Source organism: Microtus oregoni, unplaced genomic scaffold (genome assembly GCF_018167655.1).
Source record: "Microtus oregoni isolate MIOR12 unplaced genomic scaffold, Mior012 000029F_ref0000214, whole genome shotgun sequence".
Classification (NCBI taxonomy): Eukaryota; Metazoa; Chordata; class Mammalia; order Rodentia; family Cricetidae; genus Microtus; species Microtus oregoni.
In genome coordinates, this window is record NW_024543088.1 from 28,911,346 (window position 1) to 28,932,043 (window position 20,698).

The following is a 20,698-nucleotide window of genomic DNA, read 5'->3' on the forward strand; positions in this document are numbered from 1 at the left end:
CTGTGCTTGTGTGCTAAAGCTTTGTTGCTAAGAAGGAGAGGGCCGAGCACACTTCTTTTATATTGCCTTTAGTGAGTGCCTTTTGTGTTAGTTTGTTGGAAAGCTTGCTTATTTGTAAATATTGGTTCCTGAAATTATCTCACAGAGACCCTCTTATGGGTCTAAATTATCTGCAAGGCAATATGAATAAAAACCAATCTTCATTCCTTAATAAACATTATTCTACTGTTTTTTTTTAATAAAATGAGGTAAGGTAGAGGTTTGCTTGTCATGTCTCAGATGTGTGCTCATGGGAAACCTATTCAGGTTTATCTGTAATTTAGAGACTGGAAAGGGAAAACATGGATGGACTTAACAAACATAGCATAGAACTGAGGGAAGTGTTTTGGTAGCAGTATTCACCTTGCATGGATTTGGACATCTAAGATTTGTGCTTTGGTGGTAGTGGCCAAGTTTTCCATGGTTAGATCATTTTAAAAAGGCAGGAATAAAGCAAGTAAAATCAGATTCATGCCCAAGGGAGAAGTAAAACTGGCAGAGGCCAGACTGACTGAAATCACAGTGAGAATTTAGGGGTGATCATTCCGTGAGCATACAATTATACATAGAGTCATCTAACAGAAAGTCATTACTCCATGGCTCTGGAAGTGCCATTGTGCAGAGGGAAACCTGAGCAAATGCATGACAAATAGCCTTGGGGCAGCAAACTGAGGATGCTGGTCCAGGGAGAGAATCCGTGATGGCCTTCTCAAAGCCTAGGAGAGCCAGAGCTTATTAGCCCAAGAGAATGTGACCAAAGAAGGTTTCTCATGCAGAGATAGGTATAAAAGTAGTGAGCAGAAAGTAAATCCTTGATAACATTTTTATACCTATGTAGAATTAAACTTGTATTTGAAACTGCTTGCTAAATGATATATACATTGAAGTTTGTATATTAAGAAACAATGGCATTGAACGTCAGAGTAGTAGTGATAGAAAGTGAAGTGGGAAACAGGAAAGGTTGTCTGGAAATACATGTAGGTCTCTATTATCTGAAACAAGAGCAGGATCTGATAGACACCACCACAAGTAAAACTAACTATAATTCAGACACTGTGAGTCCTTGCGTTATTAGACAGTTCGCTGCCTTCTGCCAGTTTCTCCATCTCTGATTCAGGGCCCCCTTCTACTCTAAGAACCAAGAACTAAAAGCGTATTCCTCTTTTTTTCAATAACAAAATTCCAAGGCTGAATGCAAGCCAGTATTAAATGGATCATCACCTTTTAAAGGGGTTCAGGCCAGTCAGCCATCTTCCACTAACCTTGGTACCTTTAGTCTGTCAAAACATGCTGCACAAGCCAATTTCTGCACTGTAGGCTTGATGTTTTATTCATCACAGGGCAAGGTTGACCCTGGATTTGTGTTTGAACAAAGGTTATCTTTGGATTAGCTCTCTATTGGTGACCTGACTCTGCTCCATCCTGCATAATCTAGTCACTTTTGGGAATATCAATTAAGGTCCTCAATCACACTAATTAGAATGTCTTCTCCGTGTTGCTCTACATATCCAGCAACTTACAAACAGGGAATTGGTAAAATCCAAAGAGGTGTGTGTGTGTGTGTGTGTGTGTGTTAAATAGCCAAAAGCAATAAGGAAGGTCAGAATACTTTAACAGAGCTGAGCAGTGGGGCTGAAACTGCTGTGCTCCGAATCAGCAGTGCAAAATCTTCCTGCTCACGCTGACAAGGATTGATGCAGAATTATTAATTACTTTTATTAATGACTTGGGTGAGGACATAGGTGGCATGCTGAGCAAGTGTGTCAATGACAAAAAAAAAAAACCTAGCAGGAGAGCAATTACTGTGTGATGAACTCAGGATCCAATATGACTCCAAGACAGAATTTAGTGGCCAAATTATTCTTCCCCTCCATGTGTGGCAGAGTGACTTCCCTAAGGCATAAGCTGATCACTACTCTGTCACTGTAGCACTTCTCCACTCAGAAGACATCAGTTCGCTTGTTTGCTGCCTACGTTAAATCACATGTCTTTAGCCTGCCCTTCACAGCGTTGGCATTTTCTATTCCCAGCCCTTTCAGATTTCCCACAATCATCTATAGTTCTTTGTCTATACCCTGTTCTTGAGCCAAACAGAATTATTATCAGACTATTTTATACTTGGGTCTCATATTTTCTTTATCTGTAAATGTTATTCTCCAAGAGCCCCATTTCCCCATATTTTCCCTTCTGCCTCGATTCCCAATAACCACCCAGTTCTTGCTTACTGTGAAAGAGTCTTCACAGAGTTCAGTCTTCCCAGTCTTTGGCTGGAGAAATCTTTTCTTTGCTCATATTTAATCATATTGATTGGTTGCTTTCTTTCATCTTTTATTGACTTTGTACTGCAGTTTATTCTTTTTGTACATATTTTAAGTTCCCATAAGACTCTACTTACTACTGTACCCGCTGTCTGATAAGTCATATTTCTAGTCTGTCTGCATGTGTATATTTTATACATAGTTGAAGACATTGAGGTGGTCTTCATGGGTTTATTAACAGCAGAAACGCAGTCTCATAAAAGGCCCTGCATTATGCATACTAAAATACACTGCAATTGGATTATTGTAACTTATTATTAAAATTTTTGTAATACTTTTAGGAGGAAGGTGGTATTGTGGCTCAAGCCCTGGTTATTGACTATGTTATGGAAGTGCTATACCACCATGCTCACTCTCCAGCCTTCAAAGTACTTTTTTGAAGGAATGAGTGATGGATGGATACAGCTAAATTTTAAGATAATGTTGTGAGGCTTGGAAAGCAGTTGTTCAGAAAGAAAATGGCAATTGATATTTGAGATAAAATGTTTTCATGGGATACCTCTTGTGAGAAACTTGCCTGTGATATTTATATAGGTAGCCTAAAGAAGGAACTGGAGATTTTTGGCTGTCTGTTGCTATAACAAATGTTGGTGGTATTAATTTGCATTTTGTGCTAGGATGTACAACACAGCCGATGGTGTTCGGGTGATTTCAATTCATACCCTTTATTTCCATGTGGCCCATTTTGATGGTTTATGTCATACTGTCAAGTATTCGTTTTTGGCCATTTTAGGTATGTGGTTCCCTGCACTTGATGAGAGTTTAAAAATAAAATAAAAAAAAATCTGATCTCTGTTGTTTTCTCGAAGTGTGATGTAGACAAGTTCCCAGATGTCTCCAAGCATGTTTGCATGGGTGCTTTCATCAACCAGAAGGCAGAAGTCATGAGCCTGGAATGTCTGAGTCATTCCATATTTCTGTATTTATAACCCTGCAGACAGTTCCCCATTGGTCAGGCAAGACCAGAGGACTAGAAAAAAATGTACTTTACAGAATTGTTGAATCTTCTACATTAAAGACCACACAACCATATATGGGAGCAGGATCTTGCTAGTAGACCATTCCTGTTGGTTATCATTAGAAAGCTAAAGATCATAGAGATTACTGCCCTGTCGTTTGTCTTTTCCGTGCATAAGAAGGGCAGGAGCTATCCATATTTCCCAATGATATGAATGGAATTCTATGTGACTGACTGCAGACTCTGTCTGAATTCAGGCCCTCTAGATTTTTAATTCGTCACTAAGATAGAAAAGTACCTGATCATAACGTATTTCCTGCTGAGACTAGGGAAGGGAACTTAAAGAAGGGTAAGAGGGTAAAATTCATCTGCCAGAAGTGTGAGTCCAGGTCAAAGAATCTAAATGAACTTTTTTTTTTTTAATGTACCAGTTATAGTTCCTGGATTAGCAGAAAGTTCAGGAGCCTCACAGCTGGATTGTAATGGTGCCTGATCCCCTTTCTAGTCAAGGGATTCCAGTTATGTTATTAAAACTTGTTTGAGTTTATCGATATGTAATTTGGGGATTCAAAGGCAAAGGACAATGTGAAACAAAACTTACCAATTTCATTGCTGGTTCTGACAATACAACTTGTTAATATTGTGAAACCCGTGGGATTGTTCTGGACCTCTAGTTAGCACGAATTGCCAGTGATTATTAAGACTCTCCGGGGAAGAACTACCCTCCCTTACCTTTCTTTTTATGTTGACAGGATGGGACTACTATGGTGTTTGATGAGTCTGTCCTTCTATGGGATCCTGCAGAGTCATGCCTCAGGTGAGTGTGTGGCGCTTGGTAGATAATTGAAATTAAGATAACATCCATGATCACGTGTCCTCTCTTTCTCATGGGGAACTTAAAAGAACACAATGTTGGTTTTGTTCTGTGGTCTTCTGTACATGCACAGAGTCAATTATCTGCAAGAGCAATAGAATTTGGGGATGAGGGGGACTAGAACACTTAGGAAAAGAGCTGATTGTATAAACATAGGGGAGATCTCAACTCCATAACCTCCAGGATATTTCTCCTTCTTCTTACCTTAAATGCTATGGAGGAAATAGCAGGAATCTAGCACGACCTATTTCCCAAACTTATACTTGCACAAAAGAAGACTCATTTGTCAGCAGTCCAGTGGGATGCTAAAAAACAAAACAAACCAATGGTTTCAATCAAACTGCATCTAAACTGCATAGGAAACAAAGGATTTGCTGGTAGGTTCTTTCTTTCTTCGGATATGACTTTGCAAGAGGATATAACCAAGATCTTTAGGGAGTTTGAGTAACCAAACTTAGTAACCATGGGTCTGGATCCCACGGAAGCAGAGGTATGAGGCTGGGTATCCCAAAGCCCATCTTTTAATGCCTCCTCTCATCTCTAAATTGCTTCTCATTGTCACCCAGGTTTGCTCTACCTGGTGAACATATAATTGCAGACTGTTTTATTTTTTTGATTCATCAAATTTTTATAAAAAAATCTTGCACATAGGACTGAAATAGTCTGTCATTTTCACATATTTCTTTGATTTAGCCTCATGATTGAAAAAGAAAATACCTAAAAGCACAGGTTCTTTGGTTTTTACACAGGTACCCCAGGGGTCCTAATTTTAATAAAGATCCCTATGTATAATTCCTATGAACACCATGGGCTGCGCTTTGACTATCATTGCTTTAATGGCTATTCTCTTTGAGAACCCTTTGGAAGTGTTAAATCAGCATTATGTAACCATGACCCCAGTGTTCTGCAATATGTGCCTTTGACTCTTCACTTGGCATGAATTTCAGCCCTCCTACCATCCTGATCATCGTTGCTGGGTGTATTTCAGTTTTTCTATGCCACTTAGAGCATTGTATTAGAAACCAAAAATAACTCTAAAGACAGGGTGTAACTAGGACAGAGTACAGCTGAAAGAACAGATCATATCTAAACTTGTGGGCCCTGTGGGACTTCACAGAGGAAAGGCTGTGTTTTAACCAGGCCTAGGATTCAACTGGGATGTGCTAGCATACAGCTGAGCCACACGAATATGCCAGCATCTATTGCGTATCTGTTTGATTGGAAGGAACGTGGTGTAGTGATTCTTAAATATGATGATGAAAACCCCAGCCTATAATTTATTTTCATTTGACGTAGTCTGACTGTTATCTTCTCACCGAGGCTTTCTTTGACCGTTTGAAGTTAAAATGGCCCTGCCGATCACTCTCCTGTATCCCATTAGCGTTGCTTTGGCATCTCCCATCATCTGCTAATACCCCATCAGCGCACTTCATTGTACCACTTTTCTGTCATTTGCCTTTGAACCTCTTCTTATCCCCTCCTCCCCTGTCATTTTTTTCTTTCCAACCTTCTTCCCTCTCCCCCTTCCCTTTCTTCTTTCTCTTTTTCTCTGTGATCACCCCTCTCTTTATTTTAAGGTACTCGAAGGCATAGATTTATTCATTTCATTTGTTTGTTTCTAAACTCTTGGAAACCCCTCTTCTCAAACTGGACAGTTTCCTGTTGGCACTCTTTGAAGCCACACTAATGATTCCCATTAGAGTGTCAGGTGCCACACCTGGAAGTCCAATTGAGCGGTGACCATTGCTACTGCTGTGGAGAGATCAAAGCTTCCAGAAGCTTGTGAGGTCAGCTGCCTGCCTGGTTATCCTGGCGGAGCTGCTTTTCTGAGCGACCTTTTTGTGTTCACCCGAAGATCCCCTTCCCCCAAATGTTGGTAAGTGCACTTTCTCCCCAGGAACTGTGACTCATAATTCTGTCAGGGGAAGCTGCCCGCTTGAATAAGATGCGTTCTCATACCAGCCCCATTGAGTCACCATGGGAGAGGAAACATGTTGTAATCCCCTCGGCCCATCTGGCACACACTCATGCCTTCCTTATGAAGAGGTGTATTGTGTCTGTGTCTGTGCCGCACTTCCTCATTGGAGGGACAGGAACAAAAAGGAAGCGTTGTTGACAAAAATGAAAGGGGCAACTGGCTCTGGGGATAAAAGGGATCATGGCGACCTTGAGGGATCAGTCAATGTCTTTACATGAAGGCATCACCGTAGACAGGGATGGAGATATGGGCACACTGATTGGTCTTCCATGAGACTCTCTGTGCTCCAGTTTCTCCTCTTATTGGACACACACTCTAACATAAGCAACAAAGCAGAAATATCCTGATTACTCTAGAGTACTCTAGATTCCCAGGACACAAGTCAGGGGTTTGGCACTCTGGACCCCAAATTCACTGTCCTACAATGAGGTTCCTGCACAGTGAACTGGTCTTCAAGGCAGAAAATCCTGATTTCAGAATACGATCTTCTGGTAGGTGAACTCTGTTTTCTTCATATCTTCAATAACTGAGGAAGAAGCATTTTCATCCTAATAATAATAGTAACAACAACAACAATAAAAACAAGCGTAATTAAGGCTTGGATAATTACGTTAGTGACAATATAATTAAAAGTGGTCATCTTAGAAGTCATGTAACTTCTTTTCATTAAGACCAATTTACACTTTACACACTCAAGATCACTTGGCTCTCACACCAGATCACGGCTGTTGTAGCTCCATCTCTTCCAATAGAAACTCAAGTCCCGTGTGGCTAAATAAATTAAGTGCACACCGCTAGTATTCAGCATAACTGCAGTCTCCACTCATGCTTCAGTTCCTAAGGCTCCTGTCGTTTTTATTAAATACACTTTGCTTGGGCTCGACTAGAATATAAATGATGCACAGAGAAGGCTGCGATGCGAAGAGTAGTGGGACGCCATTGTGAGGGAGTCCCTGGCTCACGACTGAAGAGCCGCCTGCTGGTTTCTGTGCAGTCTACTTAAGCAGTTATGTCTTTACGCTTCCCTCCAGACCATTTTCTTTCAGGTGGAAAAATCACTGCGATTCTCATTTCCAACCTCAGCACTTCCGTCTTTGCTTGTTTGAGCTCTCGGCATTCCCACTATTGGCTGGAAGGAGTTCCCGCTTACAGGAATTCAAAGGGAAAATGTCCCTTTGTCCTGTCACTCTTCTTTGGTTTGTTCCCGTTAGCTGCATGCTAGAAAGCTGAACTGCTAAAGGTGCCTCAGAGTAGGAAGGGATATTTGGTTGGACCCTTTGACTCCAGGTTTGGAGAGAAACTGAAAATAGCATCCAGGGTGGTGAACTTGAAAATTTTACCAGATCAAAATTATTTTTCATGTAGGTCCGATTTAAAAAAATAGGTAATGCATTATCTCCCCAAAATGCGTAGTCACACTCAAGGTGTGTGGAAGTGCGTTTTTTGTTTGAAAGTCAGCACAGATATGATGGCTCACATACAGGGCTAGATTTGCACCCATGTCCTTGGAAGAGGAACTATAGCCTTGTAATTGATGAAAGAATCTAGAACTTGACTGATGTGCAACATGTAGCTCATGAAGATGCTCTTTGGAGGAGATCTGCCTGTCTCCACCCCTGAATACCAGGATCCAGGGGATATGGCTATGCCTGGCTTTGCCTGTGGGTGCTAGAAATTTGACCTCAGATTTTCTTGTTTTCTTGCAAGTGTTCTGACCCCGCCCCACAGGGCATCTCCCTAGCCCCATCATCTTTTCTTTATATGGCAAATGGAAGTCACATTCCCTTTATTAAGTTTTGTTGAAATTTACAGTCTGATGATTTGTAGTGCATAAAGTACTCAATATGAAATAAGTAAGTGGAAACCCTATGGTTTCCTAGTGATTGAGACATGGGTTCGCCTTCTGAGAGTTATTCTGTGAGCTGTTTGACGCTGTTAAAAATTTATATCATCACTTCCTGTGCTATTTCTTACCTTTAAGACGAACAAACCCGGCTAGAGAGATGGCTCAGTGGTTAAGATTACTGGCTGTTCCTCAGAGGACCTGGTTCCTAGCATCACATGGCGACACACAACAATCTCTAATTCCAGTTCCAGGGACTGTGACCCACCTCTTCTGCTCTCTGCAGATACTGTGCACACATGCTGCTCACAGACATAGGTGCAGGCAAAATACCCATACATGCCATTAAAATAAATAAGCTTTGAAGCAAATAAATGAACAGATTAAAACCAAAGTCAATCAACTAACCAAAGCATTAGTAGGTCCCAACCAGATTATTACTCTCTCCTTTTCCTCCTCCCCCCTCTGTGTGTGTGTGCGTGCACACACACATCCATCAGAGGGCAGGTATATAAAGGTCAGAGGACCTATCTCTGCATAAGTTCTCTCCCAGGATCTGAGGAGCAAGCTCAGAATGACAGGTCCACACACCACTGCCTCCACCTGCCCAACTATGTCTTCTACACACTTTCTTTGTTTTAAATTGAAGAATACTATGTATCATGGGCATATCTAGGATATATATTTCTTATCTAATTAATTAGCTTTTAATAACAATTTTAACAATGACTTTAATTGTGAAGATCATGGGTTTGACCACTTTTATATGATTGAGTCCAATGTGAAAATGGGGTGATACTTCTTTAAAGAAACTGACATTCTATTTTCCAAGATTCAAAAAAAGAACCTAAGCAATAGATACGGTGCCACAAGACACAGAGAAGCTCTCAAACCTTTCAGAATGCCTGAGAATTTTTTCTTTATTGTCTTACGGTCTTATACATATTAATGATAAATTCTGATTATATTCACCCTCTGTTACTCTGTGCCATCCCCTTTCTTTTCCCATCATTTTCCCACCTAGTCCCTGCTTAACTTTTAAAGAAAAATGATGTGCCCTCTTCAGCAGCTATGGACAGTCACCAGCTCCTCAGGAAAGGAGGGAGTCTGTGGCTGTCTTCTATTCATGACAGAAAATTGGAGGACCCTATCTTGTGTGGGGATCCCTAGCTGTGTGTGTTCATGATTGTAATGGGGAAGACGCCTCAACTGGGAACGCTGTACTGTGCCTCATCCATGAGGCGAGTGTGAAGCCATGCTGAAGAGATGGGAGATTCAGCTAAGTGAGTACAGTACTTCCCTCGCAAACACGAAGCCCAGAATTTGATCCCCTGTGCTGCATAAAATGACCATGGTGGATCATGCATGTAATCCTAACACTTGAGGTAAGGGCAAAGAGATTAGAATTTCAAGGTCATCCTTGGTTTCCCAGCAGTGTTGAGACTTGAGGCTAGCTTGGGCTACATGAGACTGTTTAAGTCATAAACAACCGGAACTGAAAAGATATATTGGATACCAAAGTGTGTGCTTTTGAAAGCTTTGTTTTAGTGTCTTTGGGACATTTTAGGGTCACTGTCTTTATGAACTTAGAGCGACTGTGGCTACTGCCTGCACCAGATTAAGCCAGTCAATGTTCTAACACGGAGAGGGAAGAGCTTCATGAGTCGAGACCTCTAACTGAGGAACTATGTCCAGTCAACTCCTCTCAGAGAGTCAGTTCTTCAAGACTCCTGGTAGGTCACCACGAGACAGTGGATGGCTGCGCCACACCTATGAACATATAGGCAGCATAAATTGGAGCCAGTGAACTGTAGGAAAACCAAACCAAAACCAAAGAGAACATGAAGTTACGGCATGGTAGGGAGATGGAATGGATCTGAGAGAAGTTACGGAGAAGAGCTGGAGGCAAATGTAATAAAAATATGCTCTCCAAAATTTGCAAATAGCTATTTTTTTTAAAAAAAAATCTGTTTTCTTTCTGGAGGGACATATAGTATTTTTAAATTAAAAATTATGACTATGAAGAGTCAGTGGCTGTCTGCTTTGCTTTTCTGGTCTTTAGGTTGATCCCCAATTTGTCTCTTGGTTTTTATTATTCATTCATCAGATTTCCATTGGCTATACAAGTTTGTACTCTCACCAGCAACAGATGCATGTTTCCCTTACTCCACCTCCTCAGCAGCACGAGCTGTCACTTTTGATCATTGCCATTCTGACAGGTGAGAGATGGAACCTCAAAGAAGCTTTGATTGGCATTTCCCTGATGATTAAGGATGTTGAACATTTCCTAAGTGTTTCTCAGTCATTTGAGAATTCTCTGTTTAGAGCTGTTCCCCAGTTTGGAATTGGGTTATTTGCTTTTGTTTGTTTGTTTGTTCTTTGGTTTTTTTTTTTTTATTGAGAAAAGGAAAAAAAAACAAGTTTCCACCTCCTCCCAGCCTCCCATTTCCCTCCCCCTCCTCCCCCCTACGCCCCCTCCTCCTACCCTTCTCCCCCTTCCCCCCACTCCTTTCCCCCTCCCTCTCCAGTCCAAAGAGCAGTCAGGGTTTTCTGCCCTGTGGTAAGACCTAGGACCTCCCACCGCCGTCCATATCTAGGAAGGTGAACATCCAAACTGGCTGGGCTCCCACAAAGCCATCACATTACGTAGGATCAAACCCCCGTGCCATTGTCCTTTGCGTCTCATCAGCCCTCATAGTTCGCCATGTTCAGAGAGTCCAGTTTTATCCCATGCTTTTTCAGTCACAGTCCAGCTGGTCTTGGTGAGCTCTCAATAGATCAGCTCCACTGTCTCAGTGGGTGGGTGCATCCCTCGTGGTCCCGACTTCTTTGCTCATGTTCTCCCTCCTTCTGCTCCTCATTGGGACTTTGGGAGCTCAGTCCAGTGCTCCAGTGTGGGTCTCTGTCTCTGTCTCCATCCATCACCAGATGAAGGTTCTATGATGATATGCAAGATATTCGTCAGTATTGCTCAAGGATAGGGTCATTTCAGGTTCCCTATTCTCAACTGCCCGTGCCCTATCATATGACAAAAGCATTTGTTCAACTATGTTCATAGCAGTATTATTTGTAATAGCCAGAACCTGGAAACAACCTAGATGCCCTTCAATGGAAGAATGGATGAAGAAAGTATGGAATATCTACACATTAGAGTACTACTCAGCGGTAAAAAACAATGACTTCTCGAATTTTGCATGCAAATGGATGGAAATAGAAAACACTATCCTGAGTGAGGTATCCCAGACCCAAAAAGATGAACATGGGATGTACTCACTCATAATTGGTTTCTAGACATAAATAAGGGTCACGGAGTCTACAATAGGTGAATCTAAAGAAGCTAAGTAAGAAGGGGAACCCAAGGAAAAACATATAGTTATCCTCTTGGCTAAGGGAAGTAGACAAAATTGCCGGGGAGAAAATTGGGATCTTGGGGTGGGGTGGGTTGGGGGTAAGGGGAGATGGGGAGAGAAAAGTTAGAAGGGAAGGAGGTCGGGCCTTGGGAAAGCAGGAGGATTGGGATAAAGGAAGGTTGGACAGGGGAGCACGGAACCACAATTCTTAGTTAAGGGAACCACTTTAGGGTTGGCAAGAGACCTGACCCTAGAGGGGCTCCCAGGTGCCCAAGCTGAGGTCCCCAGTTAGTTCCTTGGGCAGTTGAGAATAGGGAACCTGAAATGACCCTATCCTTGTTCTTTGTTTTGCTATCTAGCTTTTTTGAGTTCTTTATATATTTTTGGATACTAGCCCTCTCTCAGGTGTACAGGTGGTAAAAATCTTTCCTACTCTGACTGAGTTGATATTTTTGGCAGGGTGATAAGTATGTATCTATGTGCTTTCTTCTACATGCAGATAACAAGTTTGACCAGCATCATTTGTTGAAGATGCTGTCTTTTTCCCACTGTGTGTTTCTGGCTTCTTTATGAGAAAATGCAGTTGTCAATGGGTGTGTGGATTTATGACTAGGTCTTCAGTTTGATTCCATTGACTGATAGATTTCACTTATTTGTACTAATATCATGTTATTTTATTACTACAGCTCTGCAGCACATTTTGAAGTTGGGGATATTGATATCTTCCACAGTTCTTTAATCTCAGGATTATTTGGCTAACCTGGATCTTTTGTGTTTCCACATGAAGCTGAACAAATTCTTTTCAAGATCTGTGAAGAATTGTTTTGGAATTTTGATGGGGATTGCATTGAATCTGTAGATTGCTTTTGTAGGATGGCCATTTTTACTATATTAATTCTATTGATCCATGAACATAGGAGTCATTTCCATTTTCTTATATCTTGAATTTTTTCTCCAATGTCTTTTATTGTTATTTAATAAATAAATATTTTTATTATTTAAGACAAAAATTAATACTTTGATAAATTTATTTTTTTAAAGTTGCAAAAAAGTAATAAAAATCATCAGGCACCAAAAACTGACCAGACGTATAATATTCTTAATTCCCTGCAATGATTCTTTCAACTTTTCCCAGGAATTCAATTTGCTACCAGACTCAAAGGCCTCGTTTTACATGAGGTTGCATTTTCAAACACTCTGCATTCAAATGTACTTGTGACATTCAGTCCTGTCTCTGCTGCCCACGGCTGCTCATACTGAACACTTCGTTTCTATGCAATTTTGTTCAAACATTTAGAGAATGCATGAAGAATATCATTCCGTTTTATTCTTAGTCCTAAAGGTCATTTGGAGTTAGAGAATTCCACCCCATCTCTAAAGTTTGCCTGAGAGCAGATCTCACCACTCCTTTATGTCCGGGCTGCATTTGTATTTTGAAACACTCGGCTACTTATTTTCAAATTCCATCTACTTCCTATGGGTGACTATTACGTAGATTTAGAAGATAATTAAGTGCCCTACTTGATTGGTTTGACGCTTACTCTGTGAATAAAGAGCTTCTGTGCCCCAGTGATAATTTTATGTTTGGAAAAATGACTTGATTCTTTCCTCCTATGGCCATGTTAGTTATAAGAAACCCCAGTTTTTGGAGGGAGGTTACAAGTGCCTGTGTTGTAGATGGGAAGGCTCGGTTCATAAGAATGGTTGTGCCCTTTCAATTGCCATGACTTCCATCCTCTCTCTCCTTTCTGCAGTCTAGATTTTTCCCTCATTGCAATCCATTTGGAAGTTCCCAGGCTTGGCTTTAGTGGCAACTCGCTGCCAGGCCTGTTTCTGCCTATTTCTATTCTATGGTTTAAATTTTTTCTTTTCCTTTTAGCTGACCAAATTCTTCAGGGAACAAAACAGATTTACACCCAAAGCAACAACATGATTCTTGCACTTTGTGCTTGAGAGACATAGAAAATAGATGCATTAAAAAAATTGAAGGAACCACAACCATTACATCCTAATATCTGCTGTACAAACCCCCAGGAGCCGGTGTTCAGAATTGCCTTTCTTTGCCTTCCTGCTTGAGTGGCTAGAGGGAGATTGCATATACTTCAAAGGACACAGAAGACACAAGTGTGCCCATTAGTAACTTGTAACTTTCATATATCATTATCACCATTTATTAATTTGTTATAGTTGTGCTTTGATTCCAATGTGCATACAAGTCAACTTAAGGACAACAAAACTTTATTGTGTTTTAAAGCAACACAAATATACATATTATTATTCCCAACCATCTTATATCTACTTTTGACTATTATTCTTGGTAGTTTCAATTTTCCTATTTCACTTGGAGAAGCAATCATTAATTGTTCACCAGAGTCTTGCTTATGGCTCAGACACACCAACAGATTAGTTTAAAATGCATGTATGTTTTTCTCTGGATTCTCTGGGTATTCAGGCTGTTCAAATGCTGATTAATGAACCGAGTTTTGCTTTTTATTCCAAGAGAAAACATTCATTTGCCCCTTCTAATTTCTTCTAATTTTCGTCGGACTCTTGATTTATTTGCTCTCCCAGAGAAAATTGAATTTCTCTTCTGCTGGATATTTTGACATCCATAGTTTGATTTTAAGTGCCTCTCCAGAATATTTCACTGTTCACTCAAGATAAAGGTAGATGAAAGAAAAGGGAGGGAGGAGAATGAAGAGGTAAAAGAAAGAGGAAAAGTGCAAGAGAGATCAAAATGCAGATTAAAAATAGAGATAAAAGGATAGTCTTTTACTAACATATTTGTAGATTTGATGTAACCTTCATGATTTTTCAGATTTCAGAAACCATCTAACTGCATTTTTCACATTTACCAGAAGCTTTGTCCTGACTGGTTTCCTTTTTGAACAATTAAGTCTTTCTAGTTTTTCCCTCTTTAAACATTCTTGTTCCTTCTTGCATTAAAAATGAAAGAAAGCTCTTTATGTGGTAGCTGTTACATAGTTCCCTGACACTGTGTACCCCTCCAGTTGTGAGAGCTGTCCTCATCTCCAGTGGAAAGGCTCTGTCAGTCGGGAACACTTTCCCTCCGAAGGAGATAAACAGCAGAGATTGACAGTCCCTAGAGCTTTGCATGGCCTTGGCAAACTTGATGGAAGAGGTCACAGCTGGAGACAGTGTAGGACCCTGGATCATCTTTTGCATGTTCATGTTTTAGAAGCAAAGCAATCTGCTACTGCTTGTACTTGATGCTCAGCAGTCTTTCCTGGAGGTAATGTATTGAGGAAGTTTCTGTATGAACTCAGTTTCTACTCGGGTCTAGGCAGAGAATGTAGCCTCGTCTGGAGAATGTTGAAAACTTGGAAATGGCAATGGAATAATTAGTAGATGGAAGTGTTGGAGGAATCCCTCCCTCTCATTATGTATAAGGTCACTGAGATGCTCAGGGGCTTTCAGGGAAAAGAGAAGACAAAGCTATTGTTCTTAGTTGCTTCATTAAAGTAAAGGCTTCGTTATCCTACATTTATAGCTTTAAATATCATGTTATTAAAAATGTTCTTTGTCTCATCCAGAACACAGCAATAACTGATGATATCAGCAAGAACCGTGAGACAGTATAGAATACTGAAATGTTTAATCATTGAAGGAAAAGGGGATCATGCTAAGATATACAAGACTTTAAATCTCTTTCAATGGGTAACAATTCTATGGTGTGTGTGCATGTGAGTTTGTGTGTATGATTGAAAGAAAGGAAGATAAAGGAAATAACATTAAATGAAGTACAGTGTATATAATGTTATATTAATCGGCATGGTTGGACTAGAGGGACGTTTCCTTCTGTCTTTACCCATAAGGTGCTCCAGGTTCAGTGAAATGATTTAATTGTTTCAAGTTCACTACAACTAGTGAGGAGTAAGGCAGTGTTTCTGCTCGAGAAGCACAGCATTTAAATGTGTTGCTAATACTGGATTCTTTCAATGAAGACATTTAATTTTTAAACTCTGCCAAACAAAAGTAACCTGTCAATAACTGAAGACCTTAAAAACACATTTGGAAAGTAATTCCCCACCCATGAAAAAACAGAAAGCGTAGATGTGTATTTATGATGCAAATTCTCTTTCTTTTTTTTTGCCTGCCTCTTCTTAAGACATAGACAGCATACTTCTTTTTTTTTCTTTTCTTTTCATTCACATTGAAGATAATGTTTTCAAGTCTGTGAACATTTCCTACAGGATAGAAGTTGTGAACAAGAAGACCCTTGCAGTTGAATCCATGGGTGGTGTCTCAGATTGAACCCCATGGGTTTGTGTAGAGGTGGGGCTGTTAGCTTCAGGATGCTACAGGGGTGCTCTCAGGTTAGCTAGCCCTTTGATCTCTCCAGGGCCAACTCAAAGATGCTCCCCACAGTGCAGGGCTTTTCCCTTTTCCCCAACCAATGGAGGCTCTGTTCCTCCTCCAAGACGGTAGAGCCTCAATAAGCAGAGTTTAGTATGCAGCTCAGAAACATATTTTTTTTTTAGTTCCCAGTAAGTGTATAGTTCTAGAAAATTCTTTTCATTCTAAAAATGCCAGTCTCTTTCTGCAGACATTGGCAGTGATCGGGTGTGAATTTTGAAATTTCGTTGTGGTTTCACTCCAAGTTCTAGGTTATTTCTGATGGAATTGGAATGGTTTATGCTTCTCAGAAACTGTCATTTTTTTTTTTTACATGTTGCAACAAAACAGCTAGCATAACTGTCACCTGGACTTGGCAAGTGCACACACACACACACACACAAATGAGCTGGAGAGATGATAATCCATTTATTCACAGGTAGGCTGGGAAGCTTCACAAAGTGAAACCCCAGCATCAAGTCAAGCATAAACCCTCTTGAGTCCTAAGAACCCAGTCTCTCAGTAGCCCATCTATTCATTTAAAACATGCAATACATTTTTTTCACAATGTGAGTTTCTCCTTTGTTTTGTTTATATTGTCTTGTTACTAATAGAAATAGACTAAATATCTGTGCACCCCAATCTGAGAATGCTTCCCCTTTGGTGTTCCTCCCTCTCTACTTCTGGAGAGGCTGAAATTTTTTGTTGAAACACCTGTTCCTCAAGTGTTTTCAGGGCACCCATTACACAAAGGTGTGCATAATGGAAGTGGAAAAACAAATAAAACATTTTGCATTGACCCATTGATTCATTTACTCATCTGTCCATTCATTCGCACTTTGTGATTATGTGCAGAAGTTCTGCTTATTTCTACTGGTTAGGAGAGCAAGAATTTTCTCTGGGGTCAGGGTGCTTACAGTTTGGGGAATAGGTTGAGACTGAAAAAAAATGAAGTAAATAAGGAATTTATAACAATCTCACATGGCCATGCATAGAGCATTATCTAGTTGGAATGTTGGCAGCAATCATACTTTTTCTTGTGTGGTAACCAGGAAAGAAGAATTTACTTAAGATGATATGGTTCTTCTATTAAGAGTTGAAGGATGATAAAGATCTGCTGCATGCAATGTGTAAGGAATAGCAGTGGGCCAGCAAGTGTGAAGAGATTCCCTGAGGCATGGGCTCACTCTGGAATGTTACTGGAGCTTCAGCAATTAGGTAGTAAAATATGTGGGATGAAAAGAAAGTAGCCAGGGTCCAGAGAATTGTATAGATGTTTTGACAATTTCCATCAATGCAGTGAGAATATACTGAATGATTTGAGCAGTGTCCTGGTCTTATCCATCTAGTAATTAAATATTTGTGCTAATATTATATAGAAAATGGATTGGGGAAGACTTGGGTTTTCCACAGTACACAAGATCTTTAATTAACTCTTTTAGCATAAAATGCATAAAATGCCGCATTTTGAAGTAAACTGGTTTTATGATGAATTCTTGAGTGGATAAGAACACTTCAGAGGCCCAAACTGAAGTCAAATCAAAAATCCAAAAAGAAAAGAAGCTAGCTCTGTGTTTAGTAGTGCCATGGGTATCATTCAGTCTGTGACAAAAGATTTATTTGGATATTTGATCATTTTATTCAAAATAAAATTTCTGCCTTAAAGTTTATATCAAATCTAAACTCAATTGTATTAAAATTCAAATGTGAAGACATAAATTGCTAATTGTACTGGAATCAAATATTTTTAAGAAGTTGGGATTGGTTTAAAAATGTTTTTATGAATATATCATCAAAGTTAAACAAAATCATTCGATATTTTTAACAACGTAAAGATTTGGAAATCATTAGTGGGGCATCAAATTATTATAAACTAGGGCTGGAGAGATGGCTCAGCAGTTCAGAGTACTGGCTGCTTTTCCAGAGGACCTGGCTTCCATTCCCGGCCCACGCACATGGCAGCACACTCTGCTCTAGGAACTTCAGTTCTCTGAACCCATTGCTCTCTTCTGGTCTTTATGGACACCAGACAGACATGTGGTGCAGACATACATGCGGGCAAACTTCTCAGTCACACCAAACAAGAAATGCTTAAAAATGCTATGGTCTGTATGACAAGTGAAAATTAAGAAAATATAGATATGTGGAAAGATTAATGACATCACAATGCAAGGAGCTTTTTACAATAAAACGCAATTCCACAGATATAAAGTCCACTCAGGATTAAAAAAGAAAAAAAATTGAATGAAAATAAAAAAGAACATAATAAGTTGGCTACCTAGAATATATTTAATGTTAATTTAAAAGGTAAAGAGAAAACAACAGTAAAGAGTTTCTTTTCTAAGTCCTTGAGTTGTCACACATCAGTGAGGACAGTCCTAGCTAGTGCCTTCAGGTCACGATGAGCCATATGCAAGGAAAAGGTGACTGATGACTGAGATGGCTGTGTGCAGGACACCTTGTTCTTTGTGTCAAAGGTGTTACCAGAACTCCAGAACTCCTCCCTTTAACCTTGACATGAAGCTTTCAGGAAGAAAAGAAACAAAAACACCTTCACACCTGGGTTTTCCTAGGATGCTTACAACTGGTAACATGGAAAACCTGAAATATTCATTCAGAAAGTAAGGTGCTATGCTGGAGAGCCAGTAAGGAAATAGTCTACACTTACATTTGCTGCTGTGATAGTCAGATTGCCCCTCTCCCCCCTCCAGTTTCCCAGCTTTAAACCAGTTATGGTAAGGCAGAAGACTGTAAGACTTTATCAGCTGTTTCCTCGAGTTGGGAAACACTGCTTTGTTCTAATTGTTAATTTTTCAGATTTTTTTTTGATCCAGCTATCAAGTTGTCAGCGTTTTCAAATTGCCTTCTTCGAAAGAATTAATCCTGTAGAAATGGGCAAAGCCATGCTTCAAATTATCCCCCTTCTGTCTTCCCAGCCGCATTAATATAGCCCACCACAGAGGCAGAGAAGCCAAAACATGAAATTACAGACCTTCGCTAGGATGCCCCCTCCCTTTCTCCCCATTTTCTATTTCAAATTGATTGTTTGAGAATATCATAAACACATAATGTGTGTTTTGATCAAATTCAACCCCTGCTTCCTCCCTTCCAGCATCTCCATAGGCCACACTATTTTCCCTTCCAGCTTCATGATCTCTTTTGTTTAACATTTTAATTACTTCTTTGAGAATTTTACACAATTTTGAAAGTGATCACCCACTTGGATTCCTCCCCTTATTACTCTTTCAGCCCCTCCTCCCATTTCTTCCCCCACAACCTTGAAATCATTTCTTTTGTCTTCTTTTTAAACCCCCTGAGTCTACTCAGTGCTGCTAGCATACATGTGGCTATAGAACCTGCTGGCGCTATCTTCAGGAGACAGAACATTTCTGTTGCTTTTCTCACTTAGCATAACTTTACTTATTGTCCTAATCAATCACACTTCTATTGTACTTATCATTGAAAATAAAGACGGAGTTAGTCTTCAGAAGTAGGAAAGAGTGAGAACTGCCTGGTTGAATCGGAATGGCCAACCTGGTGCAGTGGCGGCAGGTGTTAAAGCATTAACCATAGTTCCTCCCGCTAAGCTACACTGCTAAGAATTCCTAGTCCAGAAATCATTCCATCTCCATGGGATTATCTTGGTAGACTAACAAGATGATCTGTCAGGAACAAGAGCTGTGCCTATTATTTTTCTGTACTACAACTGTGGCTATTGGTTAAGTATGTAGTAAGTTCATGAAATCAAATATTAACTAAGCAACCGCTTAGAAGTTGCGATCAGTGTGTCCTCATTTTTGTTCATCAACATTTCTGATTTGGGGTACTTGGTCTCCAGACTCCTCAGATTCTTACCTCACTTATTTATGTTTGTAAACATTTCCTTTTGATTACAGGCAGTTTTCTGGTTTGATTTGTTTTTGTTGGTTGGTTGTTTGGTTGGTTGTTTTTGTACTGTGTAGACAAAAATCATACTTCAGGGTGTGCTCAGCCAACTGTCAACATTTTCAATTTCTGTGGACATTGATTATGTATGAGTTAAACAAATGACTACTTTTTCCTTCATCTGTCAGCCTTCCTGAATTTCTTTCTCCATTGCAACTAACATATGTAATATTGGTTTTTTTACCATGGGCCAGAGATATTCACATTATTTTCTACTCACTAGTTACCAAAGTAGTAAATAACATAATTAAGTATTTTTCAGTTCAAAAATGCTTGATCCTTAGGAAAATATTGTGAAATACAGCATTATTCTGAAGAGGCAATACAGGCTTGTCGAGGTTCAGTGATTCAGCCATGGACACACAGAGAGTCATTAAAAAAATAGAATCATACTCTGGCCAGGACCATTGCTCTTTGACCTGTGGGACTCCATACCATTTGTCTACTAAGGACATTATGTAAAATTTTCCCCATAAGTGCCCTGTGTTATAAACAATACAATCAGACATATTAATCCTACAGTTTCCACCACAGTCTAATTTTAGAACTTCCTATCACTGTAAGAAACCTTTCTTACTCCCTTTCCTCCTACCCTTATCAATAACTAATCTAATTTAATCTAATTTATGTCTCTATAGATTTGCGTATTCAGAATCCTTTCATAAATGGAATCATAAAAGTCATATAGGTGACTTTTGCGATAGGTTCATAGCACACTGTTTTCACTTAATGAAAGGTCTCTGAAATAATTCCATGCTTCACAACCTTTTATTAGCAGATAATATTCTTTCTTTTATCCATCTGTCATTGATAGACAAGAACGTTGTCTCTGTTCTGTGGCTATAAAGAACAATGTTGCTATGAGCCTTTGTTTAAGTTTCCATGTAGACACGCACTCTTATTTCTCTTGGTTATGTACCAAGAAAGAGAATTGCTAGGCTGGACATAAAAAATACTTCATTTTTAACCTTTGAATAACTATCAAGCTTTTCAGCAAGGTGACTTTACTATTGTGCATGCAGTTTTTTCTTCCTTTG

General features: G+C 39.8%; 1 protein-coding gene across 4 annotated transcripts in view; it reads left to right on the forward strand.

Moving 5' to 3' along the window:
• The window catches only part of LOC121464952 (interleukin 1 receptor accessory protein), a 148,770-nt gene that overhangs the window by 40,081 nt on the left and 87,991 nt on the right, over positions 1–20,698 (forward strand). For all 4 annotated transcript variants that reach the window (XR_005976593.1, XR_005976594.1, XM_041678085.1 and 1 more), the window contains exon 2: positions 4,068–4,132. Coding sequence is in view for 2 of the 4 variants with exons in the window: in XM_041678085.1 (XP_041534019.1) it covers positions 4,069–4,132 (64 nt within the window). In the remaining 2 variants the exon portion in view is untranslated. The remainder of the gene's footprint in view (positions 1–4,067; positions 4,133–20,698) is intronic.